This window comes from Phasianus colchicus, chromosome 22, assembly GCF_987193195.1.
Source record: "Phasianus colchicus chromosome 22, bPhaCol1.hap1.1, whole genome shotgun sequence".
NCBI lineage: Eukaryota > Metazoa > Chordata > Aves > Galliformes > Phasianidae > Phasianus > Phasianus colchicus.
The window spans coordinates 5765514-5784594 of NC_143457.1; the positions used below are offsets into that span (position 1 = coordinate 5765514).

A 19081-nucleotide genomic window follows, 5' to 3' on the forward strand; every position below is an offset into this window, starting at 1 on the left:
TGCATACAGTTGTGTGCCATCTGTGCAAGAGGCTGTTGTGTATCATAACTATTAGCAGCAGGCACATTCCAGCCATATATGCTTGTGTGCTTCCCTTCTTCCTTGCTGCTACACAACAGAGCTGAACTCTTCTGAAAGACAACGGCATTTCAGAGCCTCTTTGTATTATAAAGTGCCTGCTATAATCCTAGGTTGGCCCCATGAATGGGATGAACCATGAGTATGAAATATATGTTCAGAGATGCCCCGGTCTTTTGTCTCATTTGTTGATGCTTCTGTATAACTCTGTATGACACAGCTTTCTGTAGGGTGTTCTGCTGCTAGCTGAGGAAAATAGACATAGCAACAACACTAGCTGCAACTTGTAAAATGAAATTTGTTTTTTGTTTTTCAGAGATATAATAAAACGAATAGACCAGTCAGAATTTGAAGGATTTGAATATATTAATCCATTGTTGCTGTCAACGGAAGAAACAGTATGAAGGAAAGGCATCTTTGCTGTGGACAATGTGAATGACCTTAAATTTATACTTTACTACAGTATATGCATGCGAGGCTGGGGAACTGTAAGATTCTGGATGGAGACCAATGATTTAAAAAAAATAATTGCTGCTGAAAATCAAAGAAGAGAATAATGATTTTGGTGGGTGTCTTACCACCACTAAGTTATTCTTAAATTCTGGGCACTGACACAACTGGCTTCATTAATGAAGGAATTTGCATTTTGTGCCTATTTCATGAAGGATTGAAACACTCATTGCATCTCTGGGAAAGGAGTTTCTGAACAAGTTTGAGAACTGCACACTTTCTACAAACATTTGATGCAATGAGCAACCAGTTGAAGAATATTAGTGTAACATCCTGAAGAATAAAATATATTACGGTGGTGTTGAAGCTTATTTTTGATGCCTTTTTTCACAAGTGGTACCTGTCTAAACGTCTCAGATGTATTTAAAAGGAGTTGTGTTTTATTAGCAATCAAAACATAAGTTTGGGTACAAGATTTAAGTGCCTAAATGGATAAACTGCTTTGAAGAGTTGTTACATATTTGGAACGTTCTTAAACCTGGTAAGTTCTGCTTGTTAATATTCAAGTAATCATTTACGTATAAACATGGTTCACAGCTGCAACTTAATGTTCACTTGTTTCTTTGTAGAATTTGACATGTGGAGTGACTCAGCAATATTAATTCCAAGTTAGATTTTATAGTATCAATTTCAAAATCTGTTGTTTTAAATTCCAAATTTACCAAAATGTATCAATTGAAGGAAACTAAATTTGCACAGGAAGGATTTCTGGAAATACTGAAGCAGTGCCTACACCTACAGTGATATTGTCTATCAGATTTTTGGAAAGGATTCTCATCAACAGTACAAATACTCAGAAACAGGAAGCATAATAAAGCATAGCCTTAAAGTTTAAATAGTGAATCCAGAATAACCATTATAGTCAACTTTCCTGATAAAGCACACCTCCTGCTTATGATAAACTGTCTGCTTACAATTACTCGGTGTATATTAATAAACTAATCATTCTACATAAAAGAATGGGATGTTTTGGTAAAAATGGTTTGCATCAAAGTAGTAACTTTTTTTTTAATTGAGGAACAAAGCATACCCAAGAGCTTGGGTACACAACAGTAACTGTCAAACCCCTTCTTGTAGAAACTGGAGGGTGGGGTATGGGACAGGGAAGGTGGGGAAAGGTGTGTTCCATCCAGCTTGGAAAAGCTCTGTCACTATGTATGGGAATTAGTGTGCTACTTAGTGTGCTGTCTGACATGTCAGATGCTTGTGAGGACTCACATGCCTCTACAAGTAACAACATGAGGCACTATTTCTTTTTGCTGGGTTTTTGGTTAACTATATTGTGTGGGTTGTAAATACAAAACAGGAAATAATGAGAAACCCTGTGCCATGTCATCTCACCTAATTTGGTGTAAATTGCAGGACAAAATGCAACACTCTCACTTTCTTTGTATTAACATATGGTTTTCTCAGGGTACAGCATTGCATTAGGTGCTGAACATGACATCTTTTGGATTCACATCCAAGTCATGAGGTGCTAGGATGAGACTGCCAAAACATTGTTTAAAACTTTCAATTAACCATTGATTAACAGTCTACATTTTGTATCCCCTTCATTAGCAACAATTATGCAGATGTGTGGTTTAGTTCTATTAATCCCATTCAGATCTAAGTTGTGGGTTTCTCTCAGTTGGACTGTAGCTTTTTATATTAAGCAAGATGTGTTTTAATCAGCACTAAATAATTTAACCAGTAAGAAGTACTTGCCTCAAATACCTGGGTTTTAGATACTTTATCTAGTAAAGAAAATATTTTATCTTCTAAATCTGTCATTTTCCAATTATTTTCTCCTTTTCCTTGTCAACTGCTTTGTTTACCCTGAAAACTTTCTGTTTTCACTACACTAGCGATGCAGGCAGCTCATGAAAGGAAATGGGGCAGATTAAGCTGTCCTCTGACATGCTGAGGCATAGAACTTGAAAGATTATAAATGTAATTTGTTGTTTTTTGTTTTTTTAACCGTGTTCCTGGGTGGCCAGAACATTTTTGGGAGGGAGGGAAGGCAGAACAGAGATGTATCTGCTGAACAAACATTGTAAAGAATACTTGATTTATTTAAAAACTTACAGGCATTTACAATGTTGCTGTGTTGCCAAATAGTTTGCTGGATACAAGTTTGGTTGCTCATGTGCAAGTGTATGAATAATGTTCTGTTCATAATGGAGGGGAAATTTTTTATATAAAGTACTTGTTTTATAAATAAAAGAAAATGAAGGATGTAATTAAATGTGTGGTTTAAAAAAAAAATCCTAATATATTGCAAATGGATCTGGTTATGATATATAGTTGTCTTATTTGAAATAGTAAATGAAAATTCTAGCTAATATAATGATTGTAAAACAGTAAATATGTTCTTGTAGTTTTGTATAATTAATTAGTTGGGATCTTTGACCAGTTTTATTTGTGCAGAAGATGGTATACTAATCCATAACAGCTAAGATCATTTATATTCTTGCACATCTATTAAAGACTTTAATGAAAAAGTTAATTGTTATTATTTATCAGTAAACTATGTCCAACTTGCACTTTTGAAAGCGACCTTATTGTAAATTAACCTACAGAATTATGCCTGTACTTCAATACTGTTATCTGTTTATTCAATGGACTTGGCTCACATCTGAACTGCTGGCTCTTGAGGTCCAGAAGAAAGGTTTGCTGAAACAAAACTTCAGATACTGGTTTGTTGAGCTCTTTTTCACGTTCCGTGAAGGCAGTTGTATGTGCTTGTCTCAGCTATTTTGGTTATATGTGAGAGGATTTAAAACGATCCCAAACAACAGGCAGGTGGCACTTGACCTTCCCTTTCAGTTCATGATCTACGATATTTCAGGAAGTTTGAGACAAGGACATGTTTCCTTGACACATCTTTCCTTTTCCTTTGAGAAAGGTTCATACTCAACTTTGTCCCTTTGCTCTTCGTTATTCTGGATTACCACATGATATCATCTGTGCTTTCAGATAAGCATCTAGCAAGATGGCCATCGATATCCAATTGTGACAGCCTGCAAAAAAAAAAAAATCAGTGAGACAGAGTCAAATAATTCAATTTATGCCACTCCTCCCCCCTCCTCAATTCCTGTAAAATCTCAGTGATGAAGCCATTCTTTTGTTTCATTCAGCCTTCCAGAGAAGGAAAGTATTTGGCAGAGACATCCTGCACTGTTCGAGGACCTGTTCAGAGCCATATTAGGTTTCAGCAACTGCAAAAGCCTAAATGCTAGTAAGTAGTGTAATTTCAAGAAAAAACATAACTCACATTGTACAGTAAATTATAGAGTAGTGCTAAATTGCTGGAAGGAAGATTTTTTAATAGAGGTAGTTATAGAGTAACGGAGGGCTGAATTCTGCCATTAAAAAGCCAAGTAAAAAATTTGCCTACTTATTGCTTTTTGTATAGTTGGAAGACAGTACAAAGAAACAGGAGACTTACGTTTCACTGAAACGAATCAGACACATTGGGCAGCTGTCCAGAGTTGAAGATCCTTCACTCTGCTGTCCAGAATTCTCCTTGCAGCTCTCGTTTCCAGCCATACTCACCAGAGGTTTCCTTTCTGCAGGCACGCTTCTGGTCTCACCAAGTGAAATACTGCTTTGATGCATTTGAGCTTGAAGTTCTCTTTTCTCTTGTTTTCTGTTCTCCTCGCTGTTCTGCACAGTCTCTCTGCAGTGCTGTTGAATGCTTGGAGCTTTTACAGTTCTTTGTGACGATGCCAGGTAGCATGTAGAAGTTTTATGCTGAGTGTCTTTAAATGGCTTGAGATCTACATCTGCCTTGGAAAAACCTCCCCTGTCTTCCCCAGCCATGTTTTTTGGATCTGTATTAGTTTTAAAGCATCTTTGTTCAGATGTAGAAGGTAAACTTTTCAGTTCATCTTCTTGGTACCATTCTTCATGTAGATGCTCCGTTTGTGTTTCTATTAGCTGAGGGGAGCTAAAATCTTCTGGTTTAAAATTTTGTTCTTTATGAAAGGATGGGAACGATGTCCAGTGAAAGTCTGTCATTCCAATTTTGAAAACTTCTTGTTTTTGTAGACTCTCTTCCTCAGAGCTCTGTAACGTACCCACAGTGTCTTCAGAACAAATCCATACACTAAAAACAAAGCTGGACGTACTATAAAAACTGAGAAAGCTAACCTACATTGGAAGCAATGAGCATCTTATTTACATCTATCTCCAGTACTTGCAAACCAATTAACAACTTCCTAGAAGTGTCTTAACATTTCTAAATAATTCCCCGATTGAACACAAATAGGATATTCTTTTTGTATGTCCCACAGAAAATACTCACCTGCTGTTGTTTAGGAGGGGAAAAAAAAAATCTGCTTTAGAAGTGCGGTGTCCTTTATTTTAAGATTCTATTCAGTAATAGAATAGTGTAAAACCTGGTACTGTGTAATTAATCTATTACCGTTTGCTTTTTCCAATTCCCTTCCTTTAGGCATGTGCTGGTACTTACGCTTGCACAAAGAACCTCTTTGCAGGAAAACATGAATTGTCCTTATGTTCCCTGCAATATGTAGAGAGTAAAGAGCTGCAAATCATCTATTTAAAAGTTATTTCAGAGTGTTGTCTCTGATATCCTCGTTCAGACTGTCAGTATTGTAAACATGGCACAAAGCGAAGACAAACAGGCTACAGTGCAATTCCTTTACCTTTCTGAAGAACTCTGGAAAATTAGGCACTGTTTGCCAGCTTGTGCATTGCAAATCTTGACTGATGTTCCTCAGTAGCAAGCTCCATGTTTTTTCATACTCATTTAAATCATTTCTTTCAAACCAGGAACTTCTGTCAGTCGATGCTCTGAAAAGCAAGGGAATTCCAGTAGTTAGGGTGGGGAAAGAAGGGGAAAAAAATACTTTACATAGCTATTATTCTGCCTCTTAATTCATCTAGCATAGTGCTGAGATTTCCTAAAATATTTATGTTCTTAGCTGTTGCTTTAGCAACAGATGTTTTAAAATCAAATGTCTGGTAGCTGATGGTGTGTTACCCTATTTCAGTCCAACACAATGGCTAAGCATGCTCACCTCCTCTGTTCCTGGCTAAGCACAAGTAGGGGTTTTATGATTGCAAACTGGTGTGCCTCTTCCATTTGCACTACACAGAATTCCCTTCTTACCTATTTTCTGTTGATCAAGCAGCACTATGTGCTGAAGGTGGTATTATATTTGACAATTTTGGCATGTAAAACCACAGAGAGGCACTTAAAAGCTATTTGTCAGTAGGAATAAGTACACCAATGCAGACTTCTCACAGTTTAAAAGAGGTGAGACTCCCTGTGGAGGAAAGAAAGTTTAGCTGTTTATTATACCGCTTGTTTATCAAGGGAACCTTTGTCTAGCCTACAGCAAGCTTCTTCTAGAACAAAGAGAAATTATTTTGTCTGTAAGCTCATTTTGCAGTCTACCCTTGCTTTCCAAATCATCCAGTAAAAGCACTAACTTCTACTTGTAACAAATGAGATATAGGCACTTATTCTTGTCTTCGTCTCTGAATGGTACAGTGAAGTGTAGCTGCTGTTTTCTTCAGGAAGACCAAACGTGGCACCTGCTGAGCACAGAATCATTGTGTGCATTGAGGAAGGCAACGCTTCCTGTGTGTGCTCGGCTGCTCCCATGTGGCAATCTGAAATTACTGATTAGCTTTCTAAACAACTCTATCTAATCCTTCCTAGGAAGGCATTAGAAAGGATTAACCATAAAGTAAGCATAATAAGGGTTTTATGTGTGCAGGGTTGTGTCGAGCCAATTGGAAGAGGAAGGATTGTCACTGAGAATTGTGCTCTGCTGTTCTCACTTCTGGCTGAAGCGTCTTCTGGGCTGGCAGCCCTGAGGTGATGCTGAATGATGAGGACGATTCTCAAGAACACCTGAGGAGGTTTTGGACGGACCTCCTTTCCTCCATCCTCCCTTACCCGAGGGCTGGAAAAGAGAACTCTTTCTGCTCTGAAGAAAGCCAGCTTCGTTTTCACACATCAGCTTTCCTCACCGGTCCCATCCCGCCGTGGCAAAGGCAGAAGGCGCAGGGCATGTGCGGTGCGTGTCGAGTTTTTATAAGACCTCGCGTGTTTTATGAAGGGACTTTAAATACAACCAAACAACGTGCTGGAGACACAACGGCGCCCGAGGCGCTGCCCGCGGCCGCGTGAGGCGGTGCTGCCGCTCCCGCCCTCCGTGAAGGCGGGAAACGCCCCCCCACGCCAGGCCCCTTTCGCGGAGCCCTTCCCCGCCCTGCCCGCACTCACTGGCGCTCCGGGCCGCAGGCTGTCGGCGCCTTCCTGGGTTTGAGGCGCAGCTTGGCGGCTCCTTCCTCAGCCATGGCAGCGGCACGCGCGAGGACGGTTGAGGAGGCGGCGCTGCGCGCGCTCGGCCGTTGGGCGGGAAAGGCGCCGCCTCCGCGCGGCCGTTGGGCGGCTCCGCTCCTCCTGACGGGGCGCTCCGCCCTCGGAGCTGCGCTGGCTGAACGCTGAGGGAGGCGGGCTGAACGGGGAGGCGTCGCTCCGCCGCGTGATGGGCTGGGCTCGGCCCGTAGTTAATAGCTCGGATTGGAAAGCTGTCTCCTTAGTAATAATTTGTGTTTTTTGTAGCGTTTTGGTCAACGCGGGGGTTGGAGCGGCCGCCTCCCGCTCTGCGCAGCTGTGAGGGAGCGGCTCACAGCAAAGCGCTCCGTGGGTCCTGGTGCCCGCAGCTGCGCGCTGCAGTGCGTGGCTGCAGCCAGCAGCTGCAAAGTCAAATGTTAAAGTAAGTTAAGAACACATCTCAGGTCTGATTCCTTCTCCAGAAGAAGCGATGCTGATCAGTCATTCTGACAGGACGGTTTGAAGTGCTTTTCTCATCAGCTGCAGCACCCCAGAAGTAACTGTGGTGGTTTTTGCTTCTGCTGCCATTTAGAAGCTGCTTCCCTCAGAGAGGAGATGAGGCTCCTCGTGTAGGTCTTCCCTTCCCCCTGGCAGGGCAGGCACTATCAGCATCCCAGGCAGAACCAGGTGAGGAGTGGCTTTAAGAAATGGTTTTAAGTTGATATAAATGGTTTTAAGTTGAGGGAGGAGAGATTTCAGTTGGATGTCAGGAGGAAGTTGTTTGCTGTGAGAGTGGTGAAGTGCTGGAACAGCTGCCCAGAGAGGCTGTGGATGCCCCGTCCATCCCTGGAGGTGTTCAAGGTCAGGTTGGATGGGGCCCTGGGCAGCCTGGGCTGCTATGAAATGTGGAGGTTGGTGGTCCTGCGTGTGGCAGGGGGTTGGAGCTTCATCATCCTTGAGGTCTTTCCAACCCTGGCCATTCTGTGGTTCTGTGAGGAGTGGTGAATGTGGAGCTTTTTGGCTGCAGGAAGGACCGCAGTGATGGCAGCAGACAGCAAAGAACAGCAGGAGGAACTGCACAGAAATAAAGTGTAGGCGGAAAGGGGCTCAGCCGTGTGCGTGGCTGAAAATGCCATGACAAGGGAAGTGAGCTCTGATTTTATTGGCTGGCCTTCATTAAGGCTGTGAATGATGTTACACTGCTAATAACCACCGCTTGGCGGCAGCAAACAGCATAGAAATCTTGTTTGAAGAAAATGTGAGGGGCAGTGAGAGATTTTTGGCTGAGCTCACGTCTGCGGGCGCCTGTGCGTATTCCTGGGTGCATCTACAGGAATGACTGCTCACACAGCAGTCCTTCCTTTGTTCCTGTGATGTCTGTCAGTGCTTTACCCATCTTCTGACCCCTTGCATCCTAGCTGGGCAATCCTCTCCTCCTAAAGCATGCATTGCACTCGCAGGTTGGTGCTGTTGGATATGGCCATCAGAAGTGTTGGCTGTTTTTCGTGCTGCGGGTGTTGCTGTGCAGTACTGTGACTGGTGCATTGTAACATTTGCAACAGCTTTGTTATGGGTGAGCTTAAAAATTAATCATTGTGCAGCAAGGATAACAAGTGAAAGAATATAATGAAAGGAATAGTGGAAATTACTAGTGTAGCTGATGATTTTTAATTTGCATCTTTCCAGAATTAAAAGTGGACTTGCCATAGCATAAAGGTGAAGAGTGGAATAGCTCCTGGTTCTGCCATGCTGGATGAGACCATTGCTATAGTTTCCTCAACTGGCATGGAAATCCCATTATGTCTCTCTTGACTTTGAGTCTTGCTTAATTCAATAACTGCAGTGTTTTGTGATCTTACACAAAAGTTCTCATGGAAATGCAAAGACAAGTCTTCATCAGCAGCAGCCTTAACTGGATTTGAGCCAATGGTCGAAGGATTTGAGCTTTTGGAAGCTAGAATGCTTCTACAGATTATCTTTAGGGATTTCCTTGTAAATGGAGTGCCAGCATGTGCAGTTATCTACTCCCTGTAGAGGCTCATCAAGCTGCACATGCTTAATCTTTACTTACATGTTTCCTGATTCTTGCTGTAAATTGGGCCTCAGTTTTAACTTTTGCTCTCAGGAAGAAGGGGCTATTATAACAAATTCTAATCCTTTTGCAATTCCACAATCATTTAAGCCTGCCAAACAAACGAAGTGATCTTTTCCTGGGCTGAGGGAAAGAGGAGAGTGTAAAACGCAGGTGGCAGCATTTGCTGGGGAAGAACTGGTACATTATCAACTAATCCGCCTTCTGCTATTTCTGATTTCCTACCCAACAGCTGCAACATTGAATGAGAGCTTCTGCATTTGGGAAGAATTAGAAAGCCTGGTAATGCAGGGTCTCTATTACAGATACAACAGCTCACAGACTGGGAGGAGATTTTTGCTGCCGGTGTAGAATTTGGAGTGTCAGGCGTTTGATAGCCTGGAAAAATTGTAATTTTCAGCTATTGTTATGGAGTATTCGATGAAGAAGTGGCACCGTGGTCTCTTCAAGGTTTCTCTCAGAGCCTGATAGAACTGTATGCATGAGCTACTATTTTGTTAATGTACCACTTTGAGGCTAAAGCCCACACAGTTGTTGTTAAAACTTTTATTTATTTTTTATGGCAACTGATGCTGTCAGATAGTTTTGGTCCTTTTAGATATCTTTGGTTCTATGGCAATAGCTCCAGGATCAGAGGAGAATGTTAAAAATAAATAGTGCTTTGCTAGAAAATCGAAATGTTATTGTGTTGTGATTACTTGATCTAATTCACACTTGGTTAAGGAGTAGATGTTGATAAATTTTGTTCTTGTCAAACGCGCTGTGACTTCACTCTAGAATTAGCATGTCCTTTCTGCTAAATGCTGCAAAGAAAATGTCCCTAAAGATAGCACAGGGAGCTGAAGTACGTGTAGTAAAACATCAGCGAGAGCTCCTGCAGCAATGGGACTTCCAGCATTCTGTCCTCTGCAGCCCAGCAGCAGCAAATGCAGCACTGGGAAGAGAAACTCAGCTGTATGGGCTCACACAGTACTGATAACTGTCTGCAGAGAGATGGGAAATTCTGACTACTTTCATTGATGGGACCTATTACAATTCAAGCCACAAAATTAAGAAAGCTGTGAAAGATTTCCTTTAGCACGGCAGGAGAATAATGATGACGTGCAGTTTCATTCTGAGAAGTGCGAGCCCATTGCCATTTCTTGAGAAAATCAGCTGAATGGAGACAGTTATGTAAGCTCTCCCTAATTTTAGTGCTAGGTGACGTAGCCTTTAATGAAAAGTCACTGGCTTTGGAACCTGCTTCCTCCGGTACCGCACCGGAACTTGAATTTGTTAATGTGCACAGATGAGTGAGCAGCTCATCTTTTCCATCCATCCTTCCCATTCAAAGTGTAGGAGCGGGTTCAGGACCTGTGTAGCTGTATGTAGAAAATCCAGCCATGTGGATTTATGTGCCAAGATAGGAAGACCTAAAAAAAGAGGGCTGGGGAGAGTGGCATGGCATTTGTGGGTACCAGGTTGCCAAGGAGGCATATTGTATTGAAACAGTTGCCTGGGAAACATTTAAAAATACGTTGAGTGGAAAAACATATGTGATGTGCCCACAAGTGTTCTGTGTGAATGAAATGCCATAGCTGATGATGGCACCAAAAGGCTGTTACTATTACATGAAAAGGTGCTGCAAGTGATGTTTTCTTTTCCTGTTTGTTTGTTTGCTTTTCTCCCTGTGCCCTACTTGAAGGAGGTGTGCTGGAGGAGGATTGCTTTGTTCCTGGCCAATGGACTAAAGAAAACACAGAGAAAAAGGTGCACACAGTCATCATTGTCGTCAGCAACTGGAGATGGTAAGAGTCATTTAGCTTCATTTAGACAACCTAAACCAAATTGTCAAGAAGCCTGCACAATTACCTCAAGTTACAAGTAACAGCAATACTGAAACTACTGCAGTTAAGTAAAAATAAGTGGTTCTCTGAACACACCACTTTAATTTGTGCTAAGATCATAATTTGGGCACAGTTTGCTCAAGGTTCTGAGTAGATCCAATGGAAAACTGTGGATCAGATAAAGTCTTCTGTGTCTCAGTCACGTCCTGGTACCACTCATCATTTTTCTGGCCCACTGTGTGTTTGGTTAAATCAAGTCCTGATGTTTCTAGGCCCTGGGGTTAGTGTGAGAGAGGCGGGGAGAATCTGCCTTTCATCTTCCTCTACAATTTTGCAATGTGACTGAAAACTGTTGGAGAGAATGTTTCAGATCTCAAACAAAGATTAGGTTTGATGGCATGGAGCCCTGGGTTCTGTGGCCCAGCCTAGGATTCTGCTGAGGGAGTTGTATAATCTGCCCACATTTTAAAGGATTTTGGCTCTGAATTTAGGATCAAAAATGGCTTGAGGTTTTCACGTTTCTGTCTTCTTTCTTTCTTTCTTTCTTTCTTTTAATGTGTGTCTCATAATATTGTGGCCTATAGCCATTTGAATTTGTCCTGTTTTCTGTGCATCCTTTGAAATCAATGTACTTAAGGGCTCCGCCAAAAGAAAAAATATATATATCCGTAAGTAATAGCTGCAGTAATTACAGAAGATCTCATGTCTTTTTTATGGGCATGAAACCACAAAACAGTGGGGCAAAAATGCCAGTACCAGTTAATGTGGCACGTTGGTACTAGAGCAGTGTATAAAATCAACTTTAAATAGAACATAATTGAACAGAAAAGCATTTATTGGTAAAAACAAACATGGAAAATAGGTTTGTTTAGTTTAGTTTTTTTTTATTATTAAGGACTAACTAGTGTTTAGAAAGCCTATTAAATCTGAATATATAGTCAAAGCCATTAAGGCAACTATGTATCTTCTCACTGAGAGTATTGTGATTGTGATCCAGTGGTGCAGTGGCTATGCTGCATTACAGAAAATCCTTGCAAATACTCAGGATGTCCCTTGCTAAATTCCTTCCTTTTTGATACTTATTCTTCTGTCCTTCATTAGTGCTTGACTTGATAGAAGTGCAAACTGGGATTAATTTGGAAGACCTGATGGTAAAATACAGTAGAGCTATGGTTTCTCTTTTCCAGATGTCATATCAGACTCAGGCTAACCTGAGCTTGGTTTATTTACATAGTTTCAGTTCATTGAGCATAAAACAATCTTGTGACATTGTCAATATGAAAGGTCATTCTGCTCAGATTGTATCTTGTTGTAACAGAATTGTGGCACCTTGTCAAAGATATTAAAGTAGATGTTTGCACCTCCCAGCATCTGTAAATCAAAACCATTCAGACTACTTTAAATAAAAAACCACCAAATGACAACAACCCCCCCCCCCCCCCTACACACACACACAAAAAAAAACACCAACAAACAAAACAACAAAAGAAATGACATAATCATATCACCTCCAAGCAGTATTGCTGTGCAACTGGAGCTTCACACTGCTTCTCCCTTCATGAGTGAGTTTAAAATTAGGCTGGTTTTGGACTGTACTTGTACCTGTTCATGAAGCAGGCACAAGACTAACCTTCCTTTATAACAGCGTTTTACTTCCAGATGTTTTGGCACCATGTCTTTCATCAGCAGCTTTGAATTCACTAGAAAAAAAATTAAAAACTAATAATAGGAAAAGTCTTCCCCTAACATCTTGTCTTCCAGAGTATTGATAAACATTAGTGCAAACATGCAGTATCCTTTGCCCCAAAGGCGTGCTCTGGCTTTAGTACCATACTTCTAATGACAAACATTCACCTAGTTTACCATATGCATTCTTTTATCTTAACTGTTCTCTCTGCATGTTAGATTTATTTCTACCCATAATGTATTTCATGTGTGTTAGTTGTAAATATTGTGCTCATAAATCATCCTGGGCCATCCAGCCCTGAGGATGGAGACAGCTTACAATAGATCTGTCTGCTTCAGATTGGGAGACTCTACTAGTTTGCTGTTTTTTCCATCTCCTGGCTCTGGTAATGGCATGTTGCCAGTCTCCTGTCTCACATTAACAAGAATATTATATATACTGAATTTAAAGTGTTTTTCCTTCAGGAGTAGAAGAATGTAATGGAGCACACATCTGGCAGCATGACATCCTTCCTATGGGGTGCAATGTGCCCTCCGAGCACGGAATCATCACTGTGGATTCCTGCTTCAGTCCTGTGGGCACGAGTTGTACTGTGTGCACTGAGGTAGGTCTTAGAGCAGGTTGGGGAAGCTTTGTGTCAGGGGTTGCATGCACACGTCCACAGTATATAATGAAAAACTGGTCAGACTTCCCTCCCTTCATCAAAACGTCTAAATTAAGTACTGCAGAACAGAAGAGTTGAGCATAATCCCAGGACTCCACCTTTTCATTTCATTTCTAGAACCAGCTCCATCTGTGTTCACACCTACTGACCCTGCTTTATTCGTATGTGGAATGGAAACTACTTGCCTCATTAAATGTTTATGGAAGATTTATTTGTTCATAAAGCATATGCCTGAGGACAGATCAGTACTACAGAAGTACCAAATTGCCCCCAAACTCCATAGGATTGTTACTACTCGTCATCAATTAGTTTCATCTGGACTCTTCTCCCTTTGTCCTCTTGTGGGAAAGCTTGTCCACTTTGCAGGAACTACAAATAGTTTCTGCTCCTGCTGAATTATTACCTTTTTGCCAATTCTAAGAAGCTAGTGCTCTTAAAATACCTATGTTTGCATAAAACAAGTCTGCATTAAATTGAGTTGTCTGAAGTAATCAATATTCAATAAGCTTCTGCTGTTTTAATTGGCTTGTTTGTAGAAGTCTGAAATGGGCTGAGCTGCAGGTCTAAACTAAACAGAATCTGTTATAACAAAAATAAAAATACTCTGAAGAAGTGTATTTCTTTATAACAGTGCAGCTGAAAACACATTTACTGTAATTAATGCATACATACTTACTTATGCCTACAGTTCCTATCTTATTTATGCATATTTAAATGTAAAGACCTTAATGTGTATCTCACAATACATTCCAAGACAATAACTCTGCATAAACAAAGTTTCCTAGAGCAGTCTGTGACCCAGAGCACATGATGTGTTTCAGGAAAGCCAGAAAGGAGCACGGTGTCATCACCTGAGGGGAAACAAAAATCAGAAACGAGGAGGGGAAATTTTGGTGCTTATTTTTAGACTCTGTGGGTGAGTATTATTTTCAGCTCCTTTTATATTAATTTCTGCAGAACATGGTAGTAATGTGTGAATATGTGTGAAAGGATTTTGGTAGAGTATCACAATTTCTAGCTCAGCCTGAAGTGATCACTCACTAGCAGCTCCTGAAAAATCAGTACACTCATTTGTACCAGGATTAGGTAGCAGTGCAGATCATGTAGATGTGTCTGAGAAACATTACATGTGTTTATTCTGAATGAGTTCAGAAAAATCTGTCAGTGAAATAGGGTCAGTCCTCCACGTAGCGGAACATAGAGTGTTACTGGAGGTAATGCCAGTTAGTTCAAAGCTAGCTTTCAATATTTGAGTGTGGAGCTGTTTTTTCACTTGTGACGACATAACCTTCAGCGTCTTCTCTATTTAGGACAAGCCAACATGCTTGTAAGTTTTGTGGAAGAAAAAGCTGCCTGTTAATCAGCATTTTAGTGTCTCAGTATGCTTAAAATAAGCATTTTGTCACATTCAAGAAGCAGCGTCTTCATTGGTTTGCATTCTGGCACCACACTCAATGTTGTCAAGTGCTGTCAGTTGTCTTCTTTCTGTAACTTATTTACTGGGGGAGAGAGATTGAGATTGAAATTGAAACCTTCTGGTAACAATTTTCATAAGATACATTTTGGATGTGCTGTAGAAGTATCTCTAATGTTACAAAGAACAACAGAATTGAGGAGTAATAGCCTCATCTTGTGCCCTAGAGAGGTCCCACTTACAGCCTTTGACTACTGTATAGGACAGGGAACAAAAGCTAAAATTTCCCTATTGCACAGTGAATACAGTGAGCGGAAGGAAAGAAGATACCATCTTATCAAAGGATCTTCTGATTTCCTTTATAAACAGCTAAGAAGAAGCTTTACCACTTCCCTCACTCAGTATTAAGCAAAGGACTTTTGGAAGGACAACAGATGATATGTCTACCAGAATCCTCTTTGACTGTCTTAGGATGTGTCTTTAGTTTAAGTGTCAATAAAAACAAATACTGATTTAAAGCCAGATGTTTCTAATTAGTCTGCAGTGTTGTATTTTAATCTGATGTGGGGAAAGAAGACTTTGGTCTTTGATTCAGGAAACCTGCTTTTGTCACTGACCCTGAAGCTGTCCTTGTGGCTGACTTCATGTGAGTCATTGCATCTCTATGCCACTCTCACACTTCTCAAACTCATCAGCATCACCTTACACAATAAAGGTAAATTATTTGACAAGATATCACTGCAATTAAATTCAATAATTGGCAGAAATTTACAGTCAGATCATTCTAAATAAGGACCAAGTGCAGTGGACACGTTAAAGCTATTCTGGTAACTTATACTGTAAATTGTTTTATTGTGCAGTAGCAATTTCAGAAAATTCTTAGGGCAAAAAATGGACAATTAGTCTTGTTTTGAATGTTGCAACGGAGATGAAAATATAGAAAAGAGAAATTATTTCCATTATAAAATGTCAGGAGTGTATGGCTATAATGATCCTTTAGAGGAGATACTGCAAGAAATAGACTGGATTAAATTCTTGCAAACATTCATGGAGTAAAAATATCATTAAAACATTCTTAGAGCCATGTGATCAGAAAGTGTAAAAGCAGTGCTCTGGAAATGAATGTTTTCCCAAGAAAGCTTTCCATTAAGAGCATGGGAGACTGCACTATTTCTTGTGCTAAAAAATAAAAGTTACATTCCAACTTTAAAGAGACAGTGCTTCCATAGAACTTGCACACACAAGATTATGAAAGAAAATAAGTTTAGGACTTGGTCTGTATTTTTTTTTCAAGTGTGCACTTAGCACTCCTTTTGTGTTTTTCCATGTGGATGATAAAAAGTAGATGGAGCAGTTTCACAATTGCTTCCATTTGATTTCTTTTTTTTCTGATTTGTATGCACTTGTGGAATTGCTGCTATTGGAAAAATAGTAATGAAATCACTCTCAGGAATGGAGTGCACAACATATTTTGTTGACATTTTGATATGTATGTCAAGTAATCCTTTTCTTGTCTAAGCTTTTGTAAGCTCACTTTTGGTGAGGACTGTTGTGCTCAGTGCCTAGCAAATGAAATGAGAAACTTTAATTGCTATTTTGAATCGAGTGTGTGCTAGTAGCAATGTAATGGTTGCTTCCTATAGGGTTATTTTTAAGTGACCCATAAATAAACACTTACATGGTCTCAGATGTGTTCTGCCTCAATAATGAATGCAATTGGTCCTAATTGTTTTCCTTGGTAGTTCTCAGAAAGAGCTCTCATAGAGAACTTAAGACAACTGAGTTTTAATACTGCTTATTCCTTTGCTTTTCTTGGTGGCTCTTGGAAGTTTCTTGAAGCACTGAAACACACTGTTAAAACACTGTGGAAGTGAAGTCTTCCTCGTGCTGACAGAACCAGACCTGCTGTGTGGGCAAAAGTTTTCCTCTAGGGCTGTCATGTCTGACATCCTATCCTTCATTGGTAATAAATGCACAGAAAAAGGGAGTGAGGAAATGGACGGTTCTTGCACCAGTTCCTTCCTATGTGGAATCACAGGCTTGAGCTTATCAAATATACTATAAATATATGATTCTTCTCTCTTTTTTGAGAGAAATATATATATTTATGCTTCATATATGTATTTCTCTCAAAAAGACAAAAGAATCATATTTATCTATAAATATACAAAAAAGTGTGTGCTGTAGGATATACAGCAGAGAGCTTGGAAGGATTCAGAAAAGGATGAGATGTTTCTGGCTAGCAAGAGTACCCAGATTTGTCAGAGAAACACTGAGAAGCAACAAGAGAACTCTTGGTGGTGAAGGAAGAACTTGTATTTGGACTGGTGCCTTCTGAAGTGTCTTGAGCTTCTGCGTGAGGCAGCTCGTCATGGCCGGTGTCAGAAACAGGATAGTGGGCACTGTATGGGACACATTCCAGCAACTGCTGTGCTGAAAAAAATCAGCAAAAACATCCAATGACAGTAGGCCTCTTCCCAAGATTATTATGGAACAGAGGAGTGAGTTTTTGAGAGGAAGAAAATTGAAAATAAGGCCTGATTTAAGACATGTAAAACTGCTTGTTCCTGTGGGATTTTTGAGTGTTATCCTACCCCATAAATGAACTTTAACCCAGGACTAGCTCTCTCTCTCCTTCCTTCCCTGCCACCTCACATCTTAGTGTAGCTACTTGTACAAATTACTCACTTCTCCCCACAGAAAATAATCCAATGTCTGGATTTCTAAATTCACGTAACATTCAAATGGGAAATAGTTTTCGAGAAAAAAAAACAAAAAACAAAAAACAATAAACCTACTGGTAGTGGGTGGCACAAAGAGACTTATTTTCCATTCATGGCTTTATCTTTTAAGTGTATTTGATTTAGATTGATTTAACCTGGTGTGGGAATTGAAAGTTTGTGAAACTTCCTGCTCTGAATTGCGGCTTACATGAGTTGCTGGATGAATGTGTCTTACCATTCCTGTATCTTCTTTCTTGCATAATGATCCTTGATACTGATGAGTTTCCATCTCGTGCGTGGGCTGATGAGACAGTGCACTCACAACTGGTTAAAAGTACAGGAAGACTGTGCTTCTATCCAGACCTTCCTCATTTTTCTCAGAGAATTACATTGTTTTGTCCTTTTGACTCACATTTTTTTTATTTTTATTTTTTATTTTATTTTTTTTCTGTCAGTACACTGTAACCTTTGTAAATGCTTTGAAACCCTGTTGGAGGACTGCTGAAATTCTTAGATTGAGGTTATACATGATTTTCTCCCTGATGCTTCCTTGCTGAGCTGGTAAATAACCCCAATCTTTCAAAGTGGAGATATGCTACCTGCCTTCCATAGTTACATCCCACTTGGTGAAAATGGCCTTGCAAACCTGGGGAAGAATTACGGATTCAATTCTTAAGTTCCTTCAGCCCATGCCACCCACCTTTTAATTGTTTACGGCTAATAAAAGTGTCAGTGTTGTGACTACAGTAAGTAGGAAAGGGGAATATGACAAAGATTACAGATGGATAAATTGCAGGACTGAATGTTTCAAAGAAACATTATTACTGACATTGTTGGCCATTGAGCAATTTCAGGTATGAACCCAAAATGAAAGGTGCTATAAATCTATATCACATACCTCTGTCTGCATGCTTTGTCTAACCTAGATGTGCTCCCATTACAGCTTCTGTGGGCTCTGTAATCTGCATTGATCCAGCTGGACTGTGATTTTTGTGTAAGGAGACCCAACTTGCCATTTTTGTATCTTTCTGAGGTTTTCATTTCAAGCTTAAACACAGGAAAGATTTCTCAAAGACTGATTTCTCAGCTTATCATCCAAATAATATTCTGGATTTTGCAGGATCATAACTTCTGTGTAAAGCTGTCCAATTGCTTTTTTGTGTTGATAAAGGACTTAGCTGGGCACCAAGAGATAAGACTGTAGGATGCAGAAATAGCTGACTTAGTCATGTAGCCTTCCTGTACTGCATTTCCATATGGAAGTTATGGGTGGATATAACTATTTAACATTCTAATCCTACAGGGTGCTCAGCCATTGCATTTGATGGAAATCTGGGATACTTGACACCTTACAGAGTGCAGTTTTCTATAAAGGCTTTAGATTCCTGGCAGATTGTCAGCATAGAGCTCAAATTGATTAATCTAGTGCTGTTACTTTGATTCAGAATATGTTGTGTTCAGAGAGCAGATCTGACTGGAAACCTCAGGATCCAGCTTAGGGAAAAGTGCCAGGATCAAGACAGGAGTTTTGTTAGCATTGCCAGTTGAGAATGGCACTGGACTCTGCGGTAGCCTCGAGCTGATATTCTTTGCTTCTGAGCAAACATGCTATCCATACTCCTGCTGAGATCAAGGTTTGTCTTGATGTTCCAGATAACTCTAATTATTTAGACAAAGAGATAAAATTAGACAAATTAATTGGACAAATGTTAAAAAAAAAAAAAGTACAGATGGTTAGAAGCACCTAAAATCCCATGTGGTGCAATGACTGCTAAGTCAGCTAACGATA

At 40.2% G+C, this 19081-nt stretch overlaps 2 protein-coding genes and 1 long non-coding RNA gene across 5 annotated transcripts in view; 2 read left to right on the forward strand and 1 right to left on the reverse strand.

Moving 5' to 3' along the window:
* PRKCZ (protein kinase C zeta) overlaps positions 1–3064 on the forward strand; it is a 42677-nt gene extending 39613 nt beyond the window's left edge. For both annotated transcript variants that reach the window (XM_090123161.1, XM_031613385.2), the window contains exon 19: positions 395–3064. In XM_090123161.1, the coding sequence (XP_089979287.1) occupies positions 395–482 (88 nt within the window). In that variant the 3' untranslated portion in view covers positions 483–3064. The remainder of the gene's footprint in view (positions 1–394) is intronic.
* A 94-nt stretch (positions 3065–3158) lies between these two features.
* FAAP20 (FA core complex associated protein 20) lies at positions 3159–7012 on the reverse strand. Its single transcript, XM_031613386.2, has 4 exons — positions 6833–7012; positions 5241–5388; positions 4019–4638; positions 3159–3590 (listed from the first exon to the last, which is right to left on the reverse strand). Exons 1-4 carry the CDS (start codon positions 6904–6906, stop codon positions 3518–3520), a joined length of 915 nt encoding a protein of 304 aa, XP_031469246.1. The 5' UTR covers positions 6907–7012; the 3' UTR covers positions 3159–3517.
* LOC116242572 (uncharacterized) lies at positions 6955–16252 on the forward strand. Of its 2 annotated transcripts, none has more exons than XR_016459435.1 (5): positions 6955–7573; positions 10663–10765; positions 12956–13095; positions 13977–14071; positions 14869–16252. It is a non-coding gene; the product is annotated as an uncharacterized LOC116242572 (long non-coding RNA). The 2 variants fall into 2 exon arrangements; XR_016459436.1 differs by having other exon boundaries at positions 14939–16251.
* The last annotated feature ends 2829 nt before the right edge of the window (positions 16253–19081 follow it).

Excerpts from the sequence above, each read along its gene's own strand:
- FAAP20 (XM_031613386.2), bottom strand. The coding sequence starts at position 6,906 with ATGGCTGAGGAAGGAGCCGCCAAGCTGCGCCTCAAACCCAGGAAGGCG. Across the intron at positions 5,389-6,832 it reads GCCTGCGGCCCGGAGCGCCA|AGCATCGACTGACAGAAGTT; the intron begins GTGAGTGCGGGC and ends CTTGCTTTTCAG. Across the intron at positions 3,591-4,018 it reads CTGATTCGTTTCAGTGAAAC|GCTGTCACAATTGGATATCG; the intron begins GTAAGTCTCCTG and ends TTTTTTTTGCAG.